The 14,255-nt window shown below is 42.4% G+C and overlaps 1 protein-coding gene across 1 annotated transcript; it reads left to right on the top strand.

The window, feature by feature from the left end:
* Positions 1–11,078: 11,078 nt before the first annotated feature.
* LOC123934626 (EZH inhibitory protein) lies at positions 11,079–12,983 on the top strand. The gene has a single exon (XM_045994763.1). It carries the CDS (start codon positions 11,079–11,081, stop codon positions 12,981–12,983), a length of 1,905 nt encoding a protein of 634 aa, XP_045850719.1.
* Positions 12,984–14,255: the final 1,272 nt, after the last annotated feature.

Raw genomic sequence — 14,255 nt, forward strand, 5'->3', positions numbered from 1 at the left:
TACCACGTGTTTTACTGGTAATTTGATCCCAGCAGGTTTGCACATTCCTTAACTTCAGTATAATTAGAAAATTACACTTGGCTAAATTTGGAATAAATGACACAAGAGGGGAGATTATATCCCTATTTCCGAAATGGAGAAAATCACTGCTCAAAAGATGAAGTAACTTCTATTTTCAACATTTTGAGGAACCTCCATGCTGTGCAATTGCACTACTGGGTATTTACCATAAAGATACAAACACAGTGATCCGAAGGGGCATGTGTACCCGAATGTTTATAGCAGCAATGTCTACAATAGCCAAACTATGGAAAGAACCTAGATGTCCATCAACAGATGAATGGATAAAGAAGATGTGGTATATATATACAATGGAATACTATGCAGCCATCAAAAGAAATGAAATCTTGCCATTTGCGATGACATGGATGGAAGTAGAGGGTATCATGCTTAGTGAAATAAGTCAATCGGAGAAAGACAACTATCATATGATCTCCCTGATATGAGGACATGGAGATGTAACATGGGGGGTTAGGGGGATAGGAGAAGAATAAATGAAACAAGATAGGATTGGGAGGGACACAAACCATAAATGACTCTTAACCTCACAAAACAAACTGGGGGTTGCTGGGGGGAGGTGGGGTTGGGAGAGGGGGAGGGGGTTATGGACATTGGGGAGGGTATGTGCTATCGTGAGTGCTGTGAAGTGTGTAAACCTGGCGATTCACAGACCTGTACCCCTGGGGATAAAAATACATTATATGTTTATAAAAAAAATTGGAAGGGGAGGCGAACCATAAGAGACTATGGACTCTGAAAAACAACCTGAGGGTTTTGAAGGGTCGGAGGTGGGAGGTTGGGGGAACAGGTGGTGGGTAATAGGGAGGGCATGTATTGCATGGAGCACTGGATGTTGTGCAAAAACAATGAATACTGTTACGCTGAAAAAAATAAATTAATTAAATTAAAAAACAAAAAAAAAAGATGAAGTAACTTGTTTAAAGTCATACACTAAGTAAGTGGTGGGCCTGGGACAGTTGCCCAAGTCCACCTGAGGTTTCCATCTATGTTATCTGTAGTATCTCTCTCTCCCTTTTCTAGAATGCACATCTTTTAATACCCAACACTTTATCAGAAAATGATGTGATTCTTTTACTGGGTTTGGGAACCAAAATTACTATTGAATGCACAGGGAAAGTTGAATAAAATCATATCATTCTTTTAAGGCATCAGAAATTCCTAAAACAATAAAAATGGTATTTAGAAGCTAGAAGAAAAGATAGAAATCTTCCAAATTTATTTAATGGAATCTAGCCCCTGATTCTAAAACCTGGAAGAAATAGTATTCTACACTCATAGAGAAATATGGATCTATTTTACTTATTTATAATTTATTTATTTATAGTTTAATTTTTTATCAATAAAGTTCGAATAAAATTCAACAGTATTTAAAAATCTACCATGCTTTGGTATTTTCCTAGTCATGAGAATATGGTATAATATTAGGAATATTTCAACATTTTAATAATCCACTATATCCATTAGTCAAAGGAGAAAAATCATATGATCATTTTAAGTGCCGAACAAAGAGTTCAATAAATTCAAACTGCAGCTTTTCTTAGTTCTTGTTTAGTTCTTAATCTGTCATCAGATGACAGAATTATGTAAAATTTCTCCACTACTACACATGTATAATTCCCTATCTAAGAGTCCCGGGACTAAATATTTCAGAATTCATATACCATACATTACATAAATCCACAGCAGGGTCTGGAGCAATACTACTAAATCTAATACAACAATATTTCTGCAGTGAAACATATAAATAATCACTCCAAGATATATAAAGATTGCAACTAGCCTTATGTCAGTTTAGGTCAAATTTTATGGGCAAATGAATCAGGAAAATTAAGTTCAGTTTTCAAAGCATTTCAACTTTAAAATTGCCTATATAGGGGGTGCCTGGGTGGCTCGGTGGGTTAAAGCCTCTGCCTTCAGCTCAGGTCATGATCCCAGGGTCCTGGGATCGAGTCCCACATCGGGCTCTTTGCTCAGCAGAGAGCCTGCTTCCCTTCCTCTCTCTCTGCCTGCCTCTCTGCCTACTTGTGATCTCTCTGTCACACAAATAAATAAATAAATAAAATCTTTAAAAAATTTAAAAAAAATTAAAATTGCCTATATGGGATTATGAGTCTAAAACATATGTCAGTTCTTCTTGCCTTTTATAAGGTTTTTTTTTCTTTTATGTTAGCTTTTATTTGTCACTGAAGTAGAACATATAAAAAGAAGAGTGCATAAATTAAAAGAGGCAACAACTTGATGACATTTTACAAAGTGAAAACATGGGGATACATGCACCCTGATATTTATAGTAGCATTATGAACAATAACCAAACTATGGAGAGAGCCCAAATGTCCATCGACTGATGAATGGATAAAGAAGATGTGGCAAATATATACAATAGAATATTACTCAGCCATCAAAAAAGATGAAATCTTGCATTTGCAATGACATGGATGGAGCTAGAATGTATTATGTTAGGTGAAGTGAGTCAGTCAGAGAAAGACAAATACTATATGATCTCACTCATATGTGGAATTTAAGAAAGAATACAGTCGTACATATGAGAAGAGGGAAATGGAAAAAAGGGAGAGAGGGAAACAAAGTGTAAGAGACTCTTAATGATAGAGAACAAATTTGAGGGTTGATGAAGGGAAGTGGGTGGAGATGGGCTAGTTGGGTGATGGGTATTAAGGAGGGCACTTGTTCAAATGAGCATTAGCTGTTGTACGTAAATGACAAATCACTGAATTCTACCCCAGAAACCAATATTGCATTTTATGTTAACTACCTATTATTATAAAAAAAATGTGAAGACATGAATCAAGAGTAAGAAACCTATATTAAGCCCCAGAAACCTATATTATCCCCCCATCTAGTCATTACATTTGACTTAACCACTATTCTGACCTATGTCACTAAATATTCATTTTGCCTGTTTTTTAAACTTTATACAAATTATCGTGTACCTTTTTTATGATTGGTTTGCTTCACTTAATACTCTGATTTGGGGATCTGTTTATATTTATTTGCTATATATGGGGTTATTTGCTTGTTTCATGTCTGTGTGGTATTCCCTATTATGAGTATACCACACTATATTTATTCACTCAGCTGTCAATAGGTATTTGGATTGTTTTCAGTTCCTGACTACCATCAATAATGATGCCGTGAACATTTTTATTCATGTGTTTTGGAAAACAAGTTTGCCCTTCTGTTTGATATATACATGGATTGTGTAATAGCCAGAATCTGTGGTGATGACTGGTGACCCTTTTCTTTTCCCAGTCTCCTCCCATTGGATGTGGATGGAACTTGTGGATATAATAAGATATTACTCTCATGGTGATGTGAAATTATATACCAAAAGGGATTTTGCAGATGTAATTAAGGGCACAGATCAGTTGACCTTAAGATCGGGAGATTGTTTGGGGTGGGCCAGACCTAATCAGGGGACCACTTACAAGGGCCTGGGCCCCTCCCAAAAGAGAGATTTGAGGCACGAGAGAGTATTTTCGGGGGACTACATGGTGAGACACTGAAGGCAGCCTCTAGGAGACGAGTGCTGTCCCCAGCTGACAGTCAACGAGAGAAAGAGTCCTCAGTCCTCCAACAGCCTGGAATGGAATCTGGCTGACAACATGGATGTGTTTGAAAGGGACTCTTCCCAAAAACCTCCAGAAAGGGACACAGAAAGTCCACTGCCATCTCACCCTGTGAGACCCGAGCGGAAAAGCCAGTCACACTGGGCGCAGGTTTTTGACCTGCATAGCTGTGAGCCAATAAATGGGGTTGTTTTAAGCTGTTAGGAGCGTGGTCATTTATTCCACACCAACAGGAAGGTAATACAGATTTTGGTACCTGAATGTGGGGTGCCGCCACTGCAAACAGCTAAAGATGTAAGTGCGGCTTTGGGGTAGTGGGTGAGGGTGAGGTAGTGGGGGAGGGCTGGAGGAATTTTGCACACTAGAGAAAGCCCAAGTGGCCTTAGAGAAAGCCCTGTTGGGCACCTGGGTGGCTCAGTCCATTAAGGGTCTGCGTTTGCTCAGGTCATGATCTTGGGGTCCTCCCATGGAGTCTGGTAGCTGGCTCCCTGCTCAGTGGGGAGTCTGCTTCTCCCTCTGCCCCTCCCCCGACTCATGTGTATGTTCTCTCTCTCTCTCTCCCTGTCCCCTCCCAACACAAATAAATAAATAAAATCTTAAGAAAAGAAAAAGCCCCGATTGCCTCCGACAGACCTTTAGTACAAATCTGCTGAATTTCCAAACAGCGCTGGGACTCTTAACTCCTTGTTACTTTCCATTCCCGCCCCCCCACCCCCAAATTAAATCAGAATGTTATAGGTGTTATCTTATGCCTCTCCCAACACTGTGTATTGGGGTAAGATATTTGTCACTTTAGTGTCACTGGTGCCAGTTGGAAAGGGATTGTGCCCTGGGAGTTGTACTGCATGGATTTTACCCAGAAACCTCATCCATGCCTACTTTCAGAGGACTGAGATGAGATTCTGGACTGATGTTGATGAGCTTTCAGTGAGCATTTGGAATTGAGCTGATGCCATACTACTAGGAGAAATTTGGAGACAGTGGAATGGAGTGAATGAATTTTATATATGGGAAAGACTGGATTCCTGGGGGCCAGAGGGTAGACTGTGGTAGGCAGAATTCTAGTATGATTGCTAATGACCTTCCGCCTTGTGTAATATTCCCCTGTTAAGTGTGAGTGTGCAGTTCCAGAGAGACTCATCTGTGTGTGGATGTTCAGAGGGATCAATGTGGCAAGGAACTGTGAGAAATCTCTGGGAGATAAAAGTGGAACTAAATTCTGCCAATGCCTTGAATGAGCTGGGAAATGTATTCCTCCAAAGAGCCTTCAGAAAGAAACACAAGCTGGCTGTCTTAAATCAGCTTGGGCTGCTATAACAAAATACCATACACTGGATGGCTTAAATAAGAAGCATTTATTTCTCATGGTTCTAGAGGCTGGCGAGTCCAAAATTAAGGTGTTGGCAATTTTATGTCTGATGAAGGTCCACTTCTTGGTTTGCAGATGGCCACCTTCTTGCTGTACCCTCACAGGCTCTGTTCTTTTCATCTCCTTATAAGGGCACCAGTCCCATCATGGAGCCACTCCTTCATTATCTCATTCAAACCCATTTCCCTTCCGAAGGCTTCACCTCCAAATACCATCACAATGGGGAATAGGGTTTCAACTTGCAGATTTTAGGGGGACACAAACATTTAGTCTGTAGCATTGGACAACTAATTTCTCAGGCTGATTTTACCCTGTGAGGCCCTGAGCAGAGAACCCACCCACACCATGCATGAACTTCTGAAATTACAGCATTGTGAGCTAAAAATGGACATTATTTTAAGCCACTACATTTGTGGTAATTTAGTATGCAGAAATAGAAAACTAATACAGATGGAGTTGCTGGGTTCCAGAAAATGCAAAAATTCAGCTTTCAAACTGCCAAGCAGTCTTCCCCATGGTAGTACCAATTGACACTCCCACTAGCAGTTAGAATTTCAGCTTCTCTTTGTTTTCTCCAACTCTTGATATTGGTAGAGATTTGGGGTATTCTGGGAGATATTTACAGATATTTCATAATTTCAGTTTGCATATCCTTGATGACTGAGTTTGGGCAATATTTTTTCTTCATAATTTTTGATACTAATATGTAGAAATATAACTCAATTTTGTAATACTGATCTTATATCAAACTAAATTCACTTATTCTAACATGATATATATATTTATTTGCTTTAAGTAATTTTGTGTAAACAATTTATATCTCTTTTTTTAAGAGCTGAGAAGACTTTCCCCCAAAGACCCCAAGACATTTTACATTTATATTTTATAAACTACAACTGGGAAATGTCCATTTACAAACCAGTCACTGGAATGGTAATGAGATTACCATGACCTGGTTAGTCAAACATACTGCCCTTTATATATTAGATATATTACATTATGATTATGATGATCACAATTTTTCTTTTTTAACCAAATATATAAATACTTTGAAATTAATTCTTTGATTAGAGGGTTGAGAATCAGGTGAGAGATGATGATGAATTGTTATTTGCAGAATATTCCTCCATGTAAATGGGTTGAAATTAAAATTCTTAAGTTATATAAGTTCTTAAGCAATGACTAGACTATTTCTTGTGAAAAAAATCTGTAGCTTGTTGAATTTTTTTGAGATTTTGTTTATTTGACAGAGAGAGACACAGCGAGAGAGGGAACACAAGCAGAGAGAGAGAAGGAGAAGCAGGCTTGCCCCCCTGAGCAGAGTGCCTGATTTGGGGCTCAATCCCAGGACCTTCGGATCATGACCTGAGCCAAAGGCAGATGCATAACAACTGAGCCACCCAGGCACCCCTTGTTGAATTTTTTAGCAGCCCTTCTGCTATTTAAAAAGCACAAGATCATCATAGAAAATTTAACACCTACATATATCAAACTTTTAAGAATAGTTATCACTGGAAGGATTGTGATTTAAATTTTGTCTCAACCTTTTCTGAGTTATCTAAATGCTCTATGATAGATTTTGTGAAACTTGACAGCTTTGGCATTTTGCGTCAGACAACTGCATGTTGTCAGAGGCTCTCCTGTGCACTGAAGTAATTGGGAGTATCCCTGGCCCCTGCATACTAGATGCCAGTAGCACCTCTCCCTCTTCAACATTTTCAAAATTCCCCCCACCAACTAAGGGGCAAAATGGGCAGGTTGAGAACTGCACAACAGTAAATAAAATTCTAATATATGTAGAGCGCTTAGGTAGATATAAAAATACACAGATGTAAATATAGATCAGCAGACAGAGTAAGTACATCATGTCCTTTTTGTATATCATAGATATTGTCCCATGGTACTAAATTTTTTTTTCAAAAATATCCTGTAAAAGGTGCATGTTTATTCTATGGACATCTCATATCCTATTGGAAAGTGAGATTGTTTCAGATTACTTAAAAGAAATGGCACTATAATAATCACCTTTGGGCATATAACATTGTGGGTATATGAATATTTCTTCAGAATTAGTCCCCAGAAGAGAAATTGCGGCATCAATTTAAATTCTTTTTTTAAGGTTTTTTTGTTTTGTTTTGTTTTTGTTTTTTGGGGGATGTTTTTTGTTTGTTTTTAGAGAGAGAGCGAGCGTGCAGGGGAGGGGGCAGAGGGAATGAGAACCTCAAGCAAACTCTGCTGAGTGCAGAGCCCAAGGTGGGGCTTGATCCCATGACCCTGAGATCATGAACTGAACTGAAACCAAGAATCAGTCCCTTAATCAACTGAGCCATCCAGGCACCCCTAAGACTTTTCATATGTATCATTAACCTTTCCATCAGGCAAAAATGTTATGAATTTATAACACCATCCAGTAGTATAAAAGATGGATTGTTTTTACAAACAGCTCAAAACCTAATTAAACATTAAAACTATTTTTTAAAAGATTTTATTTATTTGACAGAGAGAGAGATCACACGTAGGCAGAGAGGCAGTCAGAGAGAGAGGGGGAAGCAGGCTCCCTGCTGAGCAGAGAGCCTGATGCAGGGCTCAATCTCAGGACCCTGAGATCATGACCTGAGCAGAAGGCAGAGGCTTAACCCACTGAGCCACACAGGCGCCCTAAAACTGTTTTAAAAGCGCAAATAGCAAAAAAAAAAAAAAAAAAAAAAAAAAAAAAGCGCAAATAGCTGTACTTTTTTCTGAGTATAAGAGTTATGTATCCTCATTGAAAACATTCAGAAGATATAGTATGAGACTAAAACTCATCCTTGTAGTTATTTTTTTCTATGTGCACATACATACACATACACTCTCTCTAAACAGGAGCTCAAGGAAGGAAAAAGGAGAAGGCACTGAAGACACTCGAGTGGGGTTAAAAGGGAACTTAAGGACTTCCTTAGCATAAAGTTTGAGATCTTTAGAGAAGATTATATATGTCTCCATTATATAATTTGTATATATATAATATATATATAAATATATAAAATATATCTCATACATACCATATATAAGATAGTTATGTATAGTATATATATTATATATCTAAATGCTGTATGTATTATATATCCATTATATGTCTGTTATATATGACTCCTTTATATGTATTTATTTTTTACTGTGTGTGTATATATATATATGTATGTATATATACAGACACATCCTTCAAAGAGAACAAGGGTAAGTTAAGGATCATGACTGAGTGGCTCGGTAGGTTAAGTACCTGCCTTCAGCTCAGGTCATAATCCCGGGGTCCTGGGTTTGAGTCCTGAACCAGGTTCCCTGCTCAGTGGGGAGTCTGCTTCTCGCTCTCCCTCTGCTGCTCTTTTTACCTCTCTTTCAAATAAATAAATAATCTTTACCAAAAAAAGTTAAGGATCATGACCAAGGCCCTGAGATTCCATAAAGGAGGAAAGGAAATATCTCAGAGAGTAAATTGAAATGACTCCCAAGAGGAAACTGGATCCATGAAACTGGTGAAAGGTGACCTAGAATTAAGAGAATGGCTTCAATATAAGATGGGGTTCATAACCCTAAATGACTAGGACAAGTACAGAGGATATAGTGACCAACATAATCAGAACAGGATCACCAATTCCCACTGTGTCCCCAATCTACAAGCCTTCCCTTTTCAGGAAGTAGCACCAATGTCTGCCCAGATACTGTGACCAAAATCTGGGAGTCATCACTGATTGCTGTCCTTCCCTCATTATCTCAGACATTTACGTTTTCTCAACTGAGGCCTCAGACAATGACATCATTGAACAGAACTGCTCTACCCTCCCTGAATTCCAGCTTTATAAAAGCCATGAACATAATTTAATGGATGCTGTTCCACAACACTATACTATATATAGTATATAGAATGGTAGATGACCAGAACAAATTCTATTCATTTATTCTTCATTTAAATCCACCCTTCATCACTATTTCATTTTCCACATTGTTTTTGTTCAATTCCCATTCCACCTTTTATAATCTTGTGTTTTGTATTTCATTCCATCTTTTAATGTTATTTTAAAATTTATGTGTATTTCATAGTCAATTGATTTCAAGCCACTGCATATTTTATTCTGCTTTGTAGTTTTTCCCATTTCAACTTGAATTGCCTTCTATTTGCTATTTTATTTCACACGATACTCCACTCCATTTTTCTTTCTTTTTGTTTTTTAAGATTTTGCTTATTTGACAGAGAGAGACACACAGAGAGAGGGAACATAAGCAGGGGGAGCAGAAGAGCGAGAAGCAGGCTTCCCGCTGAACAGGGAGCCCAATGTGGGCCTGGATCCCAGGATACTGGGATCATGACCTGAGCCGAAGGCAGCCACTTAATGACTGAGCCACCCAGGTGCCCTCCATTCCATTTTTCATATAACAATATATTTTTCTTTCATTTCATATGCTGTATTTATTTCTGTTGTGCATTCCATTCCTTTTCCCCATTATATTTCATTCAATCTCCATCCCATTCAATTTCCCATTTCACCTCCACTGCAATAAGTCTCCACTTCATCCCATTCTGCATTCCCTTTCAAATCCATTTTCCATTCCACATTATTTAACATTCCAAATACCATATTCCATCCTATTTTGAGTTGTGTTTCAGTCCAGTTACTCATCTATCCCATGAAGTATCCCATTCTATTCTGCCAAAATTACTGTAACAGCAACTTTCAGGAAAATCAGTTATCAATATTTTTATCAAAGGATTACAGATGTGCATGGTGGGTATTAAGAATTTTCTAGGAATTTATCTACAGTGAGGTTATATTTGAAACTATGAATAATTTTTAGCAAAAAGGATATGCCTCACACTGATGTGTTTATAAAAAGTTGGAAATATGTTGATGAATACAACAGTGTTTAAAAATGTAAGCTTCCTCCATAAAAGAAGTATTTTGTAGTTACACTGACCTTGTGGAAACATATTGATATGGGAAGTGTGTTTTCTAGACCCAAAACACAGGTTACAAAATAGTACGTATGCATAAATAATTCTATTTTATGAAACAGGACTATGAATTATTTAAGAATGGCCATTCTACCAAAAATGGAACATTTCTAATATTTTCTCCATGGGTATGTGGGAATTGAGATTCTAGTTTTCCTAAGCTAGGTTCTATGTGCTTTTCTGTTTTGGGTTCTGAGCATGCAGTAATAATAACTTTTATAATTATGATTACAGTGTCCAAATATTAAACTTTAAGTCTGCATCACAGCATAATAGAGAACTGTAGCCAAGAATGGAGACTGGATCAAACAAATTAATGTACATTCATCAGAGGATTACTATGCAGCCCATACAAATGATTATGTATATTTAAGGCAGTGTTATCCTTAATTCAGGGCAATGCCAGCCCATGCCTCAGGAGATGAGGTAGGGGGAGGCATGTTACTTCAAAATCCCCCTCTGATACAAAGCAGTGCTGAACATCCCGAACCAAGACAGCAAGGGCCCCATCCATTTTCTTGATTTCAGGCAGCTTTCAAGACTCCAGTGCAGAGTCATCCAGATAACTAACAGGGAGGAAGTTCTGGGACGGTCTCTTCCAGAGTCAGACACAGGCTGTGTCCTCTCGGGAATCCAGGAGGGATGCCCAGCTCAGTGGTTGACTACTGTTGGCCAGTGTGGTATTTCTTTCAGGCCATTGCTTGAAAGTTTCACCACGAGAGTGGTGCTGACAAGCTAAACTGATTTGGGGTGACTCAAAGTATTTACACAGACAGCATCGCTGCCCCTGCCTGGCCCAGATATGGATGGGGAATTCACATTGTGGACCCAGCAGCAGTGGCCCCCAGAACCGCAGAGCACATGGTCTGGTTTGGCGCCGAATGGAGCTAGGTTGGCTCTCTCCCTTTAAGACGAGAGTCATGTGACAACTGGCCGACCAATCAGAAGCAAAAATCCAAGCAGGGCACGCCCATCCTCCTCACTCCTTGCCCCGGAGCTCTACTCAGGCGGCGTCTGCAGCCACGCTCTCACGTCTCTGAGAGAGAATCTAGCATTATGGCCACTCCATCGTCCGACAAGAAGGCGCAGAAGCAACCGCAGGGTGAGGTGCCCGTAGGGTCGAAGAACGAGGTCTCCTCTGACCCTGGCGACGCCCATGGGGTTAGCAACCTGGATCCCGGTGCCTCCGTCCCGTCGGTCTCGAGCGGTCTTTCTCCATCGGGTGGTGGCGCCCCACACAGCGGCACAGCAGGTTCCTCTGCCTCCGCCCTGGCTGCTGTCGGCGCCATTTCAATCAATGGCAAGGGCCCAGGGCTGCCCTCTACAGCAGGTGTGCAGGCAAGGGAGCGTGCCGACCTCCAGGGCAGCTGCAGTCCCCACGCCGAGCTGAGATGTGTGGTGCCCGGGGCGGGCCAAGGTCTCCAGGCCTCACACGCAGGCGGCGTGGGCGCCGTGGTGCAAGCCATGAGGGGAGTTGGCCAGGCCAGCGGGCCTCCGACCCGGCCCGCGAGCCTGGGGAAAGGCCGTGGGAGGAAGCAGCTCGGCCGCAAGGAGGCTGCCCAGGCTCAGAAGCCTCCAGGGCGTCGCTGTCTGTTTCCTGGGCTTCTTGCACCGCAGTGCCCGGTGCCTTCGCCGCCATCTTCTCCGGGGTCTCAGCCCAGCGGCCATCGCCGTTCTCGGGCTTCTCCGTGGGGTCAGGCAGCCCAGCCAGGCCCTGCCCTTCGAAGTCAGGCCCGAGCACCACGCCCAGCTCTCCGCAGTCAAGCAGCCAGGCCAGGCCGCGCCCTCAGTAGCCGCGCCACCCCGCTAGTCGCTGCCTTCGGTGGTCATGCTTCCGGGTCGGTCTCTGCTCTTCGCAGCCGTACATCGGCACCAGGCCCTTCTCGTCGCCGTGGTGTACCCGCGCCAGGCCCTGCTCATCGCCTCGGTGCTTCTGCGTCAGGCCCTGCTCTCCAGCGTCGCCGTGCATCCGCGCCAGGCCCTGCTGTCCCTCGCCGCCATGTGCCTGTGTCGGGCCCTGCTCTCCGCAGGCGCCGCTGTGCTTCCGCGCCGGGTCCAGCTCTCCGCAGCAGCGGCCGTGCTTCCGCGCCGGGCCCAGCTCTCCGCAGCCGCGGCCGTGCTTCCGCGCCAGGCCCAGCTCTCCGCAGCCGTCGCCGTGCTTCCGCGCCGGGCCCAGCTCTTCGCAGCCACGCATCTGCGCCGCGTCCTGCTTACCGCAACCGTGCAGCTGCTCCGGGTCCTGCTTACCGCAACCGTGCTTCCAGTCGCCGTGCATCTGGGCGGTGCCCTGCTCTCAATCACCACGCCAGCCCACCAGGCCCTGCTCTCCGCAGCCGTGCATCAGGGTCAGGCCCTGCCCTCCGAAGCGGAGCCAACCCGATAGGCCCTGCCCTCCGCAATGGCTGCCCGATTTCGGGCTTTGTCCTCCGGAGCCGCACCATCGAAAGGTCATCCCCTAGAAGCCGCGCCTCTCTACCTGTGCCTACTAGCCTGAGTCCTTCTTCCCCTGGGGTAGCCTTACGAAGGCTGGTCTGCCAGAGCAGCTCACGCTCTCCTAATCCTGAGGTCCCAAGCGTTGATGCCCAGCCCCGTTGGCATGCAGTCCGTATGCGTGCCTCATCTCCCTCACCTCCTGGTAGGCTCTTTCCTTTCTCTGAACAGCTGTGTGGTGAAAGCTCCTCCTCTTCCTCTTCTGACTCCTCCTCTGGGTCGCCTGGCCAGAGCCCCTCCTCTTCCTCCTCCTCCTCTTCTTCCTCTTCTTCCTACTCTTCCTCCGCTAATTTTTCTGGCCAGAGCACCTCTTCCCCTAAGTTTAGTGGTTTGGGCTCCATCTCCACTCCTAGTCCTGCGAGCCTGAGGCGTGCTTTGCTGCCAGAGCTTGATGCCCTGAGCCCTCTCTCTCCAGGAGAGGAGGCTGAAACAGGGAGCATGCCTTCCTCCCCTATACCTCCAGAGGTGTGACAACCACAAAAGGAATTACCGTGCACCCATTGACCTGAAAGGGGTGGCTACTGTGCAGTTAACCTGGGAGGTTTACAAGTGTTCTAGCTATTAACCAACGTAATGAGAAATTTTGATGCTGTTGTTTGGAGAGGCAGTTTTAAAGCCTCTTTTTCCCTTAACTTCACTACCTAGCACTTACTTGCTATTGACCCCTGATTCCAGGCCCACATTTTCCTGAAAAAGGCCTGCCTTTGCCCCTGTGTTGAGATTTCTCTTTTCCATGTTACCTTTGTATGATGAAATTTTTGAATGAATAAAATAAAAATGTTAACTTCATTTTTAAGATGTAGTTCTTTTTTATTGTCTAAAAAACCATTAATCCTACATCTGATTTAGAGGATTAAAGAAAATTGTTAGCATGCTACCTGAGTTCTTGGGAAGAGAGAGGGAATAAAATGCTATTCCTACAGTCATTTATTTCTACTGTCTAAAATGCAGTTTTGTCCAGGAAATTCCCATTTATATGGTATATACCCTCTTACTATAGGTGATTTGCAAATTTAGTCAAGAAAAGGCAGTAGGGTTCGGCCCAAGGAGGGGTGAAGCAGATATTCAGGGTCAGGAAAGAGAGCATGACTCTGTGTGTGTGTATATATGTTGGGGGGAATACTTCCTTCCCAGAAGGAGAAAAACAGTAGGATTCAGGAGTACAAAGGGAAAAGGTCTCAGTTTCTAGAGAAGGAAAAAAATTTATGTATTAGGAAAAGGGACTCCTGAGATCTGTGTGGGGGAGAGAAAGGTCTGGGAGGGTGATTCAAGTTTAATGATACAAAAATGGTTAGATTTTTAGTGGAAAAAAATGTGTTAATGGAGAATCTCATTTAAAAAATAATTGTGACTAAATTTGTAAGCAGGTATATAAGGGTGTGTGTGTGGGGTGTGTGTGTGTGTGTGTGTGTGTGTGTGTGTGTGTGTATAGATGTATTTGGAGAGAACCGGATGGACACGCACTACCATTCTGTGAACAGGATATATACGTTTTTTGGAATAACTGATGGTGTGGTCTTTTATGTGCTACATTTTACACTGATATATTGCTAGTTCTATAATGAAACTCAGCTATTTTTTAGGAAATTGTGGAAACACAATGGGAGAACATGGTAAAGGAATGGAATGAAAAAAATAAACCAAACCAGTAAGGACCTCCCTCTACCTACTTTGTCATATTCCTCCTCTCTAAGCTTTTCTGATGTATGGCTGATTCTGGCATAGACTTGGCCAGGTAGGACC

This window comes from Meles meles, chromosome X (genome assembly GCF_922984935.1).
Source record: "Meles meles chromosome X, mMelMel3.1 paternal haplotype, whole genome shotgun sequence".
Taxonomy (NCBI): Eukaryota; Metazoa; Chordata; class Mammalia; order Carnivora; family Mustelidae; genus Meles; species Meles meles.

What these genes read in the sequence shown, in the direction of transcription:
- LOC123934626 (XM_045994763.1), top strand. Translation starts at nt 11,079, where the DNA reads ATGGCCACTCCATCGTCCGACAAGAAGGCGCAGAAGCAACCGCAGGGT.